Genomic DNA, 15,899 nt, shown 5'->3' with positions numbered 1-15,899 from the left:
ATATTCCTGGAACTCGAAATGTGTCGTTACTTTTTTTGAAAACGTAATATTTATCTCAATAAGACATTTTTTTATGCTAATAATGTCTGATAACTATCTATGCTCATCAGAAATACTAGCTTATTTTCTATATTTATGACTTAATCACTGTAACCGACTAACTTACAACTTAAATTTCATTTTATCTTTTACAGCGGTTTCTCGGTGGTCGCACCAGAAGTGGCCGTGCCAGGAAAGACAACAGCCGTCCTTGTCACTCTCCATGGGCGTGCTGGCGACGAGCTGGATCCCCTCAATGTCACCGTGAGACTGGAGACCCAGGATGCTGAGAATGAAGTGAAACTGCTTACGACAGCCAGCCAGATGATTACAGGTAAGGACTTATTACGCATAGAAGAACATTCTTATGAATGATTCTTAGAGAAAGCTTGTTAAACTTGTTATAAAATAATCTTCCGTTATTTATCAAAGATTATAAGGTTTTTTTTTAAGTATAGAAGGCATTTTCTCTATGAAGAATATGTCAGTCTTTAATAAAATTTATGTCTAAGTAGTTGTTAAGAAAACTTATTTTATAAACTGGATCGACATATCTTAAAAGAAAACGGATAACTTTTCAAACTAGTCAATCCCTAAATGAAGATCTTGCTCTTATCAGTTTTTATACGTGTAAACAAAAGTGTTATATTGGTACTCAATTCGAAAGTTATACAAAGTTAAAAGTTATATAGTTAGTTATATGAGACTTAAATACAGACGAAATTGCATTAAAAAATGTTTGCGACATAAAACAGATAGATAGCATTATTTGGCTTTGAACCAACTAAGTACTATTTGATCAAAATAAGTGCTTTGTTAAGCAGGAACTTCTTTGCCATCGTCAGAAGATTCGATTGATTTATAGGCAAGCGAACCAATGGCAAAGATCCACATGGACATAGTTTGATCATTTGCCAAGTTCTTAATGGATTGCGAAATACATGATAATGTTTGGTTTTCTGTTGGACAATTAAGTAAAGATATTTTTTATATCATTTCAAGATTAGCCAGGCTCGTATTTGGTGTATTGTTGTCTATGTAAGTACTTTTAGTTCATTCGTTTATTTAAAGCGTAGTGGTTATAAATGATTCTATACAAGTTTAAAGTATTTACAATAAAGGCAAATACGTCGTCGAGAGATGTCACGTCCCAGGCATCGACCTCAAAAAGCAGGCTGCATTATCCTATGCTCCACTATAAATAGTTGAAATTTAGTTTCAATATTTCTCAAATATTAATTTTAAATTTTAATAAAGTTCTATGTTACCAATGTCAGCCTAATTAAGTATAAGTTTTAAGCATCTTGAGAGTAATTGAAGTTTCAAAAGTATTGTGACCATACCGAGTACTCGTAATTCAGATACTGAAACACCTACACGTTACAAATAATGAGAAATTCATCAAATTATTTTATACAAAAAATTACTGGTTTACATTTTAGTTAATGTAGATAAAATTTATACTCATAATCGCGCAACACGATTTACAAAGGGTTAATCTTTAGTTGTTACGGCAGTAAATTTGGGACCGGATGCAGACAATGTGCCGGCACGCGTGGGAATGCAAAACAGACTAGCGAGAACAAATAGCAGAAACTAATCGAAATTCCCGCTTTTAAATAAAAGTGGCCTAGTGCAAGTCGGAATCGTACATCGAGTATTCTCTACAAATTTGTAAATATGTCAAAATATACCCTATAAATAACCGTATAAATCCAGTAGAATCAGAGCTTGGCTTCCAAGCTATATGTGTGTGGTGTAGAGTCATTTTGTATTTTTATTGTTAGTGTAGCAATAATAGGAATATACAAATTGATTTCAGCAGTCTATCTATTACGGTTCTTGAGATACAGCCCTGTGACAGACAGACAGTGTAGAGATTGTACAATGTAGGGGTTCTGTTTTGTCATCCTTCGAGTATGAACCACCAAAAACTCATTTATATATCTTTGAATGTCGAACTAAAAATTCAAATTGATTGAAAGAAAAAGTCGAGAGAAGCACACTATTAATAGAGGAAGGTTATGAAAACTGTAAGCCTGGAAAATGTAAATAAATAGTTTTCTTTTTATGTATGGTAATAAAATAACCCACCCACCCAAGATGGCCCAGCCCACTATGGCCCAAGCCCTCTTGTTCTGAGAGGAGGCCTGTGCCCAGCAGTGGGACGTATATAGGCTGGGATGATAAATAAAATAAGCTCCATTATAATTTGAACCCGCCTCTGAACAGCAAAATGGCCGAGGCTATGATCATAAAAATCAACATGAAATTTAAAAAACCCCAGACACTATAAACGTAAATTTATCTTATGACACGCCGTAAAAGCACTAGAAAGCCGAATAGGAGCACTAAAACTAAACTTTAACCACTAAATGTAGGAAAGGATTTTGAATAAATATCAATTTAGTGCTCTCTAAGCCATAAAGACGTTTCGCTACTTCAAAAGTTCCTGGTTCCAACATTCATACCCCAAAGTACTGGAAGTTGGTAAGCTGAAAGAGGCTTACGTAGTTGTGTTTTGGCTTAGCAAAATTGATTTTTGTTTGAACCGACTAGATTTTTACCAAGTTTATATTTAGAAAGCTATTGAATGTTCTCGAAGCTTTCGAATGAACTAAAATGTGGTGTTAATGAGCGTCGTCGATGAATGTCACATTGCGCCTGTAAATGCGATCGTTATTGTGAAATGAAGCAAAATGACGTCGATTTGAGACCTATGGCATTGTTTGATGACCAAAAAAAATGGTAATGATATTAACATGTTTAATATTGCGGGTATTACAGTTTTTACTACATTGTTTACTAAGTAATGTAAAGACGTAATTATTTCAAATTAATCTCGGCTATTTTTAATGCCAAAAAAGGGCAAACTTTCCATGAGACACAGATAAAGTTGCTGAGAACAATTAAATTGTCTTAGATATGTTATCAGATCGTTCACAATGTATTACTTTCTAATACATTTTACTTGAGCATAACTCGTAGACTTCTTTCCATCTTTTTTATAAAAGTTTAAGCACCCATCCCAGAGCTCGGGACGGATGGATTTTTGATAAGTTTCCTGGAACAATCTCAGGAACATTTATCCTCGTCCAGTGTCGGAACTCTTGCTGCAATGCAGTAGTTGTTGTTCCCTATTTTATTCATAGTAGAAAACTTCGCGATAACTTTGCTCATAATGTTTTAAAATGGTTTTATTGACTGTGACGAGATGTGAGTGTGTTTTTAAAATTGGTAGCATTTACATGTGAGGAAGCTACCATTGGTTATAATACAATTATTACAAACCTGTTACCAAAGAAAAATTGTATCTGTGTTTGTTATATGATAATAGCAATTTTATAATAATAATAATATAACAATAATATCATTTATTTGCATTGAATGGGTACAATCAGTTGTTTAAAATAATTATAAGTATAAAGAACGGCCACCCAGCCATTTCTGGCATACAAATGTTGTTTAATTAAAAATATTACCATAATATACATAATAATCCAATTTATATCAATTCATTTTATAAAGACAAATGTACCTATATTATTAAATTAAGAGATAAATTGATAGATAGAAGATTTATTTTCATAGAATAAGTGGTTAATACAAATGTCATTAGATGGTAATGATACAAAAGGTTGCTTATCCTGCTGTTTGTACAATTTTCTTATACTAGCATGCAAATGATATTTTCTAAAACAAAAATCAACTGTACTGAAAACTATCTTGCGACAGAAAACCCCATACATTGTGTTATAATGTAAACTTAATAATTGTTTATGATTAATTGTCTCTTGCTGAATAAACCCGATTTAATGATAAGCTTAGTTTAGTAGTAGATATCAAAATTAAACCTGAGGCTGTATTTCCTAACGCGCGAACACTCATCATATTCACCATATCTTTGTACCCAATACCGTTTACCAACAAAAGTGGTGAAAACTATCGTGATTCTGAGTAAGCACGGACGTTGCATTACTCGTAGACAATTATACTCAAGTTTCGAGAATTAACGTTTTTGAGTAAGTAGCTCCAAAAGGAGAAGATTACCTACCTTTAAACGAAAGCCAATGATCTTCCAAATCACTAACAATCTGATTACCAGTTTCCGTTGAGTAAGCGACCGGTGTTAATATCTCAAAGCGATTCGAGTCCCTTTATCGCGCCCTAATGAATCAAGATCACCGATAACTAGTGAACCAGACTAAAGCTGTTTCGATATCGTTAAACGGAATCTGTATTTGCTTAGAATGTTTATTTTGGCAACGCTCGCCTAATTAATACTGTACGTATCTCGTTTAATTGATGTTTATACTCCGAAATGAGAAATGTTGGCAGTTTTATTGAAATCGTTGTTTGAGTTAAGACAAGGTTCGTTTGTGTTGCTTAATCTGATTTAGGTGAACTCGATCGTCTATTTCAAGATAAACAGTGATATTTAAATTCTTAAGTGAATATTTTGATTCAACTCATACCTGATTCTTAACTGAAGGCTTTTGTAGATGCGATGAAATATCGCGAGCTATTTAAAGATAACCGTGGCCCGCGTCCCCTAAAAATTAACAATACGTCTGATGTAACAACCGTAAAACATTATTATGAACTGTAATTGAACTTTCACGATCATAAAATGCACTCATTATCATCATCATCATCCCAGACCATATACGTCCCACTGCTGGGTACAGGCCTCCTCTCAGAATGAGAGTTCCCACGAGCCCCAGTGCGGATTGGAAACTTCACACCCACCATTGAATTGCTTCGCATGTTTGTTTTCTCACGATGTCTTCATTCACCGTAAAGCTCGTGGTAAATTTTAAATGTAATTCCGCACATGAATTTCGAAAAACTCAAAGGTGCGGGCCGGGGTTTGATCCCACGATACTCTGTTTGAGAGGCCATAGGTCAAACGCCTCGGCCACCACGGCTTCCAAAAGCACTAAATTAATCATATTCGATCTAAATTCGATAAAAGTTCTAGTGATCAAAAATAGAACCAGACGCTGTAGACTATTTCTCAAAAAGTTGTCCATTTTTCAATTTTTCAGTTTTACGTTTATTAAAAAAAATCCTGACGCTGGTTCACTTAAAAAAATAAGTAATATTGTTTTTAAATATTTACAAAACCTTGTGGTAAAAGTGATAAAAAGTCAGATGTAATCTTTGTTGTTGATCCAATAGAAAGTTTTGATGTAGTTACAAAATTACGATTTTTTCCTCACAAGATTTCGTGACGTTTTCCTGACGCCAAGAAATTTTGGATGTTTTATGTAGTTATGTTTTTTGATGACATGAAGGGACAACTTTTTGAGAAATACTCTCTAGCTGGACTTAGGAAAGTTATATCGTTATGAAAGAAACCCTTGTTAGCCTAGTTGTTCTTAGACCAATGGCTTCTTAAACAAAGGGTAAATTTTAATCCGGTCTTTTATCTCCGAGTTTTTTGGAATTCATTCTAATCAATTCAAAATCAACCATCATCAATTATATGGTGAGTATGAAGTACCCAAACCGCAATAAATCCACGTAGGAACACCCAAACTCTCTTTATCTGAGCGGAGACCTATGTTTATAGGCCAGATATTATGATAATTAGATTGCGTCATTACATTTCGTGTTCGTTTTAAAAATTTTAAAACGAGAACACTCTTATCTTAATTCGTCCAATCCACTTACTTACTACTTTCCGATCTGCCTCCAATATCCGACGTCAGGTGTTAACTAGTCAAAGCAATTGCTAATTCCGTCTCAAAGAAATCGGATTTGCTGCAGCGACTAACGAACCACGCGGTGTCAGCTGCGACTGCGTCAGATGAAACGGAAGAATTAGATCTCGAGGCCTTCCTTTTAGTTGGATATGGATATTTAAATAGAGGAGTTGAGATAAGGTTTTAACGCGCTTTTGTTATTAGCTTCTCTTGTTAACAGTTAGGACATCAGATGTGTCTATAGAGGTATGTTACGTTATTTTTGAACTTGTTTTTCACTAGCTTTTGACTGTGGTATTGGCTTGAAAACTGTTTTTTATTTTATAACATAGGTACTTACCTACTATTAATGTGAAAGTGTTGATATTATTACTTTACTGCTGCAGCCTGATGAGTTTGTTTCTATCAGCTAAGCTAGGGTTTATTTGTATTTTTCACGGACAATACACAAACACGGAATGTATTAAACATACAAAGAGTGAAATATTTTTCCTGCTTATAGAATATGCATCAAACTTTTAATGGAAATAATGGCTGTTGAAAATTTTCAATTCGCAGAAATGCAAAACTTTGAAGCGTTTGACCGTCGAAATCAAATGCTTCTGAATACAAACCGTGCTTATTTGTTCCCTCACACAAAGGCAATATCCGAAAATTCACATGCAAAAGACTCCTCGTGAACAAAATATTATATTGTACTCGTATAATAATATTGCTGCCTTGTACTTATGGAAATTTTATGTCGCTCGCCACCGAAGTAAGAATACTAAGCAGTCAATTTAGAAATTCTGGTTCTTTTTAAAAGTGTTTTGGCACCTCTGAACTCTACTTAATCTCGTTTTGACTTATTATTTTGCGAGACAATCTTTGAATTTATGTACAGTGTATAAAAGTTCCTAACCTAAATAAATATGTCTTCTTTCTTATCTAATATTTTATACATCGAAGCGAATAAATTTATAACTAAGAAAAAGAAGTAAAGGATAGTTAGTATGAATGTTTTTGATTTATAAATATTAAGTGTAATCTATACCTAACTAAACAACCTAAAACAAGTAGATCCCAACAAAAATATTCTGTAAAAATGTGTGTGGATTTAATCCACACTGAACCCGAAGAGAATTTAAAATCCAAGTCTCTCATTCTGAGAGAAGGCCTATGCCCTGACGTGGGATTGGATTATTCTTACCTCGGAAGTCTTCATATATTTCACAAAATAATCAACTATAAGAATAACTGCCGAATGTACTTGATAAGTAATTTTCAAAATCACAAAACATAGAATTGTCGCCTCGGTCTTTAGAACTATGTATGGTATAATCAAAAAAATCAGGACTTACGAGGCTAAAAAAAAAAATAAAAGTAATGCCGTCTTTGTTTATTCGGACAAAACAAACAGAGACGGCATCACTGATAACCGTCACTTAAAGTTAGTTGACAAGTGGTGACAGGCCCTAAGCCTTTGCTTGCTCTTAAACTTTAACATACTATTTTTGCTCACATTCCCATTGAGCTAGCCTGGACACACGTAAATCAAACATGCTAAATAACATGCCAGCAAAAGGTTCCAATCTTCCAGGGTACAGTCAGATTTGCTTCGCATTCGCAAAACTTGGCAAGCGTCAAAGACTAGTGAGAAACATTTTTCGTGTACAAAGATTTAAAGAATTGGCGATGGCAATACTTCTACAAAATGTGCTCTAAAAATGCTGGTTGGCATTTTATTTTCTTCATTTTTCACCTTAGAACCCTAAGAATACTAAAATGACGACACCTATAGAAATGTTTGCAATACTGCAAATGTCTTATAATGATTTTTATTTGGTATGACTTTTGTTTGGTATATTATATTGAAAATCTTACAATTTTGTACAGTATTTCGATAAAAATATCTAAATAGTTGTTTGTACGGCGAAAATGTATTCCATGAACAAACCTCAAAATAATTTATTTCGATGGTGGCAATTTATTTGAACTAAATATTAACAGAAAAGAAAAGTCTATAAATAACTAAGAAGCTTCCTTCTTTTTAAGCTACGAGTACTTATAAAAAAATGCAATGTAAGCTTTCAGCTCTTAAAATCAAAAACTAGAAATGTAGCAAAGAAATGTTGATAGAAAAATCATGAACCCCGAGACGCTCTGAGATGGGAATGATTATAAAATTGAAAAGAATTCTCCAATCTTATGCTTACTAAAAGGCTAGTTTCGTATTTCACCGAGTATTTTTGTTTTATTTCTTGATGTAAATTTTGCTTTTTACAAAACTGTAGCTGCGTGGCGGGTGTTTTAGTGAATTACCGTTGCAGTCTTGCAAAGCTTTTAGTTGCGTGACAGATAAAAGAGATAAATTACCTTCATTAAATTTATTAAAACCTTGGTTCTGACATGCTTTTGTGAAGCAAACGTGGTGTTAATAGCATTAATTTTAAATGGACCGGAAAATTTAAGTAACGTTCTTTAAATAAAAGCTATGACATTTAAGAGTAGGTCAGACAGTGAGACGATGGGAGGACGTCTACTGTTGAACACAAAGAGTTCTATGTTCAACAGAAACATGATAAGAGAAAGAACTTGTGGTGCATTCCAAATGTCTCCTAGGAGCTCAGTGCTATCTTTAGGTAGGCAACGGGGCTGCAATTGCGCTATTAAGGATATCTAACAGCAACTGTTATCACTTCCTACAGTCGAGTGACCTTCTTCTTCTTCTCTTTAAAATATGGCTTTTCTGTCCTAATTAATAGGACAATTTCGCCAGTGTCAAAGTACTCTCTTTGAGAGGGACGTTGTACGGTTATTGTAGTTTTTACAACTTGATAGTTAAATTCCAGAAACCACGTGGAGACAACTTGCGCATTAGAAAATGTCAGACACGAGAGCAATATAGAATTTTGTGATCACTGTTCACTGTTAAGGTTAATCGCCGCATAAAACACTATCAAAATTATATTTCAACTAGCCAAAGAAACAGAAATAGCAAAATTAGATATTGTCTACATCTGCCATGTTCGAATGCTACAAATCGAATCCAAAGTGACCTACCCTTGTTTGCCTTTCTTTTGTTACTTTGACGCAGCGGTTCTTGCGCTCTTTATTATTATTGTTAGCCTATTCTGTACTGCTATTACTTCCACTGCTCTCTTACCTATTGAAAAGCTAAATGTTCGAAGCATCGCAAGGCCTCCCCCAATACTTCCACTGCTCTCTTACCTTATTGAAAAGCTAAATGTTGGCCGAAGCATCGACATATTTAATTAAAACAACTGAATTAATTGGAGGTTGTACTCTGTAACTTTACAGTAGACCGTAAGTATTTATTTTATTTCAATTAATTTGGAATATTTCTGTAGATGGTCGAGTTTGTTTGACTTAACAAGTTTTTCGTAATTTTTTGATTCGAAATGTAGTCGCGTCTTTAAAACGGCAAACTTTGAATATTGATTGATCAATGTGTGGAAAAATTTGTATCCACAATTTAAAAATAGACAGACATAGAAATAGATAGACATTTAAAAATAGATAGACATCTACAGGGGTATTCGTGTTCGGTCAAACTAAACTAAAAAATCCAACTACCCGCTAATTCTCGGACTAATTTTAAAACAAGTTTTTGTTATTTTCAGCCAGTACTATTGTCATAATTTAACTGTCATCTAAGCACTGAGTTCTTGCGATACTGGAAAAGTCCTGAATCTGACAGGCAGCAGCAAATGTGTTAACTCGGCTCGAAAACTCAGCTCTATCCAAAAAACACGGCGTATTGCAATGTTCGTTTTACTCGTATTCCACAAACTAAGATACGATCTTTATATCGCTGGATAGCTCCACAAACCGAGGCTGATACAATACTCTCGTTATCGAGTTGCATCGAAGTTTTTCTTTTGCAGCGTAAAGTTTTAAAGCAGAATCCTCAGGCCGCAGCTAGGCTAACAAGCGGCTACGTTTTTTTTAAAATCTAGCTAAAGAATGTGCTTGAAAAGCGTAATGGTTTTCTTGTGCCAGTTTTTCAAGGCCTCTTACCTGATCGTGATGTAATGACTGTGAGAATCTCTTTTTTGGGACGGTTGAATTGAAAGAAGACCATCGAGTAGGGGAGAGCAGGTAGGCTTCGTACAGAGGGAGCATTCGTACAGTAGTCATATCTCCACTACCAAAACACATTGATGCGATTGTATTTGTGTGCGTGACTCCCACTCACACGCATAGGCTAACCACGGAGCGGAGCGGCACTGCGGCGGCCAGCTTCGTCAGGGCAGATCGAAACGTGTTTTCGCTCCACATAAGTAATTTTTGGATTCAGTTTTGAATGCGTTTATCTCTAATAACTTTTTCTCAAATCGCTTACGTTATTATCCATGGGTTGTATGTTAATGCTCTAGTTTTTCGTGTTAACGTTATTTTTGACATAATCTTAACGGGTATTTTTATTTTGATTTAATTTGTTGCTTTTTTGTGTTGGGGTGCCTTCGTTCATTGATGAGTGGGGTAGATTCGTACTGTACGAATGTACCCCGCGTTAATATTTGTTTTTTTTATTGTTTCCGAGTCATGCCTCGAATATACGTAAATAAAAAAACCGTCAAAGTGCGAGTCGGACTCGCGAACAAAGGGTTCCGTACCATTATCTACTCAACATTAGACGTTAGCAAAAAACGGCAAAAAATCAAGTTTGCTGTATGGGAGCTTAAATTTTTTTTTTATTCTTAAAGGGATTATACAACTAAAAATTCCGTGAATATTTCAAGCGTCTACCTGTTGCCGTTATTGCAAAAACACAGTAAAACAATCACGTTTGTTGTATGGGAGCCCCCCTTAAATATTTATTTTATTCTGTTTTTAGTAGTTATTTTATAGCGGCTAAATACATAATCTGTGAAAATTTTAAGTGTAACTATTACGACTCAAGAGAGACAGAGCCCTGTGACAGACAGACAGACAGACAGCGGAGTCTCGGTAATAGAGTTACGTTGATACTTTTTGGGTACGGAACCCTAAAAAGGGAACTCGAACAGGGCAGGTAGACGAAGAAACAATGAAATCTGGTATGCAGGAGGTGTTAGACAAAACCTTAATTAAGACTGGTTTTTTGGAATCTTTTTGTATTTTTATTTCAATTCCAAATTTTTACTTTTACGGTCATCCCGTAAAACCTAAATTGAAAATACAAACTGAAATATAGATGCACAGAAAAACCAGAAAAATAAGACCAACACTGGGAATCGAACCCAGGTCCTCGGTATTCCGTACCGCGTGCTATACCGCTACACCACTGTTGACCAACATATAGCACGTGGTACGGAATACCGAAGACCTGGGTTCGATTTCCAGTGTTGGTCTTATTTTTCTGGTTTCTGTGCATCTATATTTCAGTTTGTATTTTCAAAACTTAATTGTCTATTAGAAAAGCTGGTCAAAAATACGGTATCAAATCCACAACACTTGAAACGCGCTTAGAAAAGTTCCACATGAAAACAGTTCCTGAAAACGATGGTAGGTACAATCCCAAAGCGTGTGTTTAGCTCGAAAATTGCGTCGAATAAAGTATTACGACTGATGAAGAGGATGCTTTGAACTTAATAAAAAAAACTGAGATTTTGATTAAGACTGAATTATATTATGATTCTGTGTATTTTCGACCTCATTAAATATTTGTAGTTTGTATAAATTGCTATTTTGTGACTCTGTACGGAGGCTCCCCACTATGTACGAATGTACCTTCCACCGTGTACGAAGCTACCCCGAGCGTGAGGTGCTTTCGTACGTTTCTCATTTTTTGAGAAAACAGTCACAACTTTGAAATGTTGCTATTTGGCAACTCTAACGAATACTACTATGGTAACTAGATATATAGGCAATGTGGTAGTATTTCAATTATTTTGAAATTAGTTACTGGTTAATTTTTACAAGGCCTAGAGTAAAAAGTGTACGAATCCTACCTGCTCTCCCCTATTATAATTGTTTTGTAATGAGTTCTCTGATATTTATATCTACATTAGGTACTCATACGTGGCAAAGATTTTGTTAGTTTTTGTAAGTATAAAAATTAGTAGACTGATTTTGATAGAACACATTCAGAATTCAAATAAATGCTACTAATAATATTAAATTAATTGTGTTTTGTTTCTTTTCTTTTGTACAATAAAGAGTTTACTTACATAATATATAGGTACATACATTATTATAAATGAAAAAGTTTGTGAACATGTTTAGATATTTGTAACATTATAACGGTTGGACAGATGTAAATCGGGCACACCGCTGTATGTAAGTATTATAAACTAAAACTTGACTTAATACATCACTGTTATCTCGGAAAGTTGCGTAGTTTGAAATGAATTCTTTGGTTTGGTTGGTTTGTTTATTTGTTTGTTAACTTTTCACGTCTAAACCACTGAACTGATATAAATTAAATTCAGATACACATAGTTTGAGTCCCGAGGAAGGACATAGGATAGTTTTTATCCCGGAAAAAATTATAAGTCGCGCAAGATAGCGAAAACGAATTCTTCGCGGACGGAGTTGCGAGCAACAGTTAGTAAATTAATAATAAAGTAATAAAGGTAAAGTTACCTGTACTTTATTGCTTACTTATAAATAGATAAATACATATTTATATAATAATACATAATAGAGCTGGTACTTGTACCTGTACGTAAAGTGATAAAACTCATTTGAAAAGTTTTGCTTTAATTTTTTTATTTTATCTATATTTTTTACACAAATGCCTGGAACTGGGTGCTAACTAACACAAAATATATTGAAAAAGATACCAATTTTCATACGTGACACTACTCGTAACACACCTAAATAAATAGTTACAGAGGTTGGAATTTTTTTTCGTGATAACATCGGAAAACCAACCACATTTGAGTTTTAATAAGAATAAAAAGTTTAAACTATGAAATAAGTTACTCCAAATATAACAAATGAATTTGCATAAAAACCCGCCTTGTACTAACAAGTTTAGTTTGGTCGAAATCAAAACAAATTAGATATTTTCTAAGTCAAAATTTAGGTAACAATTGCAAATTTATCAAAAGTATTTGGGTTCCGATGATTCCAAGTACCGTTGAAAATAAAGTGTTTTAGATATTATGATAATTTTCCTGAGCAGTTCACAGAGTTCTTTTTATTAATCCAACCGCCATCATAACTGAATCGAGCGAAGCTCTACTAAATTCGGTTTAAAGTTTTGCCCATTCTTCAACTTCCAGCAATACGACTTAATCAAAGACACGGAGATGTCTTCTACCTGGGTTCTTAGTAATCAAAATCTCGTATTACAGTTGAAATGAAATGCAAATCACTTCTATTATTTATCGCTCGTAATAGGAGCCGACTTGAAACCCTTTAAATAGTAATTAGAGTTAAGGTGTCTGTGCCCTCCGTGAGAAGTTTAAATTGAATTCACCTGGAACTTAGCTTTGGATACTTTTCTAATTATTCTGACGGAAAACAAAATCGTGTCTCGTACGAGTAGTCGGAGACAAATTGCTAGTGAAGTTGAGAAATTTGAGGGAGTTTAGAAAATTGGACGGATTTATAGGGAATGGAAAAAGTTTTACCAGTCTCTCTCCAATGTAGGTTTGCAAGAACGTATCTTACGCGTAAATTTTCAGCTTATTTTATTTTGGGCTAAAAGATCCGTTGGGTATTAGAAATTATTAAAAGAGTGAAAATGTACTATACTGCGACGATTGATGCATTCCGATTGGACGGCCCAAGATCAAGACGCCTTAGAGTTCAATAAGTAACTAATAACATTTACACACATTTTCTTAAAACAAAAAACCGGCCAAGTGCGAGTCGGACTCGCCCACCGAGGGTTCCTTACAAACCTGTAGGTAGTTAGTAACTTAATTTTTTTTTTAAATATTTTATTATATGATGTAACTAAAAATTTACGGTTTTCGCAATTTTTCCTTTATCTGTGCTGTAAGACGTTGCTTTGTACCAAATTTCAAGATTCAATGAGTTCACGGGAAGTACCCTGTAGGTTTAAATTTGCGGAAATTTGCGGCATAAACGGCTGTATCTTTTGATTGCGTTGGCTTAGAAGTTTGATTTTTTCACAGCTCCAAGGTAAAGTAGATCTGAGTATTTGATACAAATTTCAGCTTGATGCCTCCACGCGTTCCTGAGAAAATAGGTCTTGACAGACGGACGGACAAAGTGATCCTATAAGGGTTCCGTTTTTTCCTTTCGAGGTACGGAACCCTAAAAACAGAATATTTACAATCGTAATTATATAATTATGGAATTAAAACTAATGCAATTTTCACTTTTAATGAAAGTTATAAATCAATATATATATTATGATATTTTTATATGCAATTTTTATATGAATCAATGATATTTTTGTTACATTATTTGATAGCCCATTATTTGCTTTAACTAAATTCTCTATAATAGAAATTTGCGTAATGATTAAACCTTGTAGGTACAATTACAATTACAAATAAGCTCAAAATTAAAAATACCGTGAATTGTTTACAACGTAGCAACCCGAATCAGTGCGCCAATGTGCAAAAGTTAATTAAATTCATCTAATTAATTAATAAATATTTTTGCTGACTGTTAAAATTGGCAATAAAATTATTTGGAATTTCCATTGTTCACAGAAGATCCGCTAACAATATTTCCGTAGTAATCCTTATTTACTGAGCGGAAATCGTATTAAAACAACTTTTAATTGGGTCCTCTTTACCGTAGACACGTAGAAACGGGATGACCTACATAATTGATTTATAAAAAAATCCTTTGAGAAGCTTTGGAAGTAATTTTCTTGAAACGTAACGCAATGTTGAACTGGAAATGACTGGCAATTTCCCTCACCTTCTGAGTTATTTACTGTTTAACTGTTAAACGACTCCTCATTATAATATCATCAAGCTTACAAGCAAGTAAAGTTATATTTTTTACCAAAAATAAAACATACAAAATTACTCTCTGAATCCTTTTTAAGGATCCGTAGCAAAAATGGCAAAAACGCCCTTAATATAATTTTGCCATGTCTGTCTGTCCATCTGTCTGTCTGTCTGTCTCTCCGTCTGTCAAGACCCTTTTTCTCAGATCCGCGTAGAAATTACGTCCAAGTATGACCCTAAAAATGTTATTTGAGCACTTTTATTAATAAAATTCTAGCTAAATTTAAATAGTTTTGTGTGTGTATGTTAGCTTGAAAAAGCGACTGAAGTTTAGTGATTCACAAATCGAAACGACTCGCGCAGCAAAAGTATTAGCAACATCTTAGTAAAGGTTTGTCCCCAAAAGTTTATTTTTACAAAAGTACCAGGGCAAACAGCCTATAGTAAGAGAAAAGCGTAATATTTTTAAATTTCACTCCTAATAAAACTTTTGCACTAGGGGCTTTTATATAAAAATCCATTCTTAAGCAGTAAATTCCAAAAATGCATCAACGTTCTAGGCCTAATTTTTCACTCGAAAACAAAACGAATAACATAAAAAATATCTGAGACACATCATGCCCAAAGGAAATCAAGAGCTTTGGACGGCTGTTTTTTTATTTTATGTCACTCATTGTTAACCCAATTCCAGCATGAAAATACGAGAGCTATTGCTATCTCAAGTCCAGGCGCAATTTATCGTTTACTGAAAGCTGCATAAGTAGCGTAGTACAAATAAGCAACCTGAGATATGTATGCATAGGAAAAATTCGTGTCTAGATTCCTGTCCAGGGGTTATAACACGCAGCACGGATTGCTGAGGACCTGGGTTCGATTCCCAGCGCTGGTCTCTTTTTCTGGTTTTTCTGTGCATCCATGTCTCAGTTTGTATTTTCGATATAAACTGTGCAGTTATTATAAATAACATTTTTTTTATTTATTAACTTTTTTGGTTGTCGGTGGCTGATTGGCGCTATTAGGCCATCGCCATGCGCCGCTGAACGGATAAAAGATGCTACTGTCAGCAAGATATTTATATAAATTTGGTGTTGTCTGCTTTACTTAGCTCCTAATTAAGTATAGACTGATGTAAGTATAATATATGATCTGATGGCCACGGTGGCCCAGTGGTTTGGTTATAGCCTCTAAAGCAGAGGATCGTGGGGTTAAACCAGGGATCGCATCTCTGAGTATATCGAAATGCACGTGCGAAACTAAAATTAAAATAATAAAACATAGCCTATGT

General features: G+C 34.4%; 1 protein-coding gene across 1 annotated transcript in view; it reads left to right on the top strand.

Moving 5' to 3' along the window:
• LOC141433952 (C3 and PZP-like alpha-2-macroglobulin domain-containing protein 8) overlaps positions 1-15,899 on the top strand; it is a 227,403-nt gene that overhangs the window by 110,809 nt on the left and 100,695 nt on the right. The window contains exon 3 of the mRNA XM_074096103.1: positions 195-373. Within this exon, the coding sequence (XP_073952204.1) occupies positions 195-373 (179 nt within the window). The remainder of the gene's footprint in view (positions 1-194; positions 374-15,899) is intronic.

Source organism: Choristoneura fumiferana, chromosome 13 (genome assembly GCF_025370935.1).
Source record: "Choristoneura fumiferana chromosome 13, NRCan_CFum_1, whole genome shotgun sequence".
Classification (NCBI taxonomy): Eukaryota; Metazoa; Arthropoda; class Insecta; order Lepidoptera; family Tortricidae; genus Choristoneura; species Choristoneura fumiferana.
The sequence above is the reverse complement of the archived record's forward strand: the minus strand, read 5'-3'. Positions and strand labels throughout refer to the sequence as shown.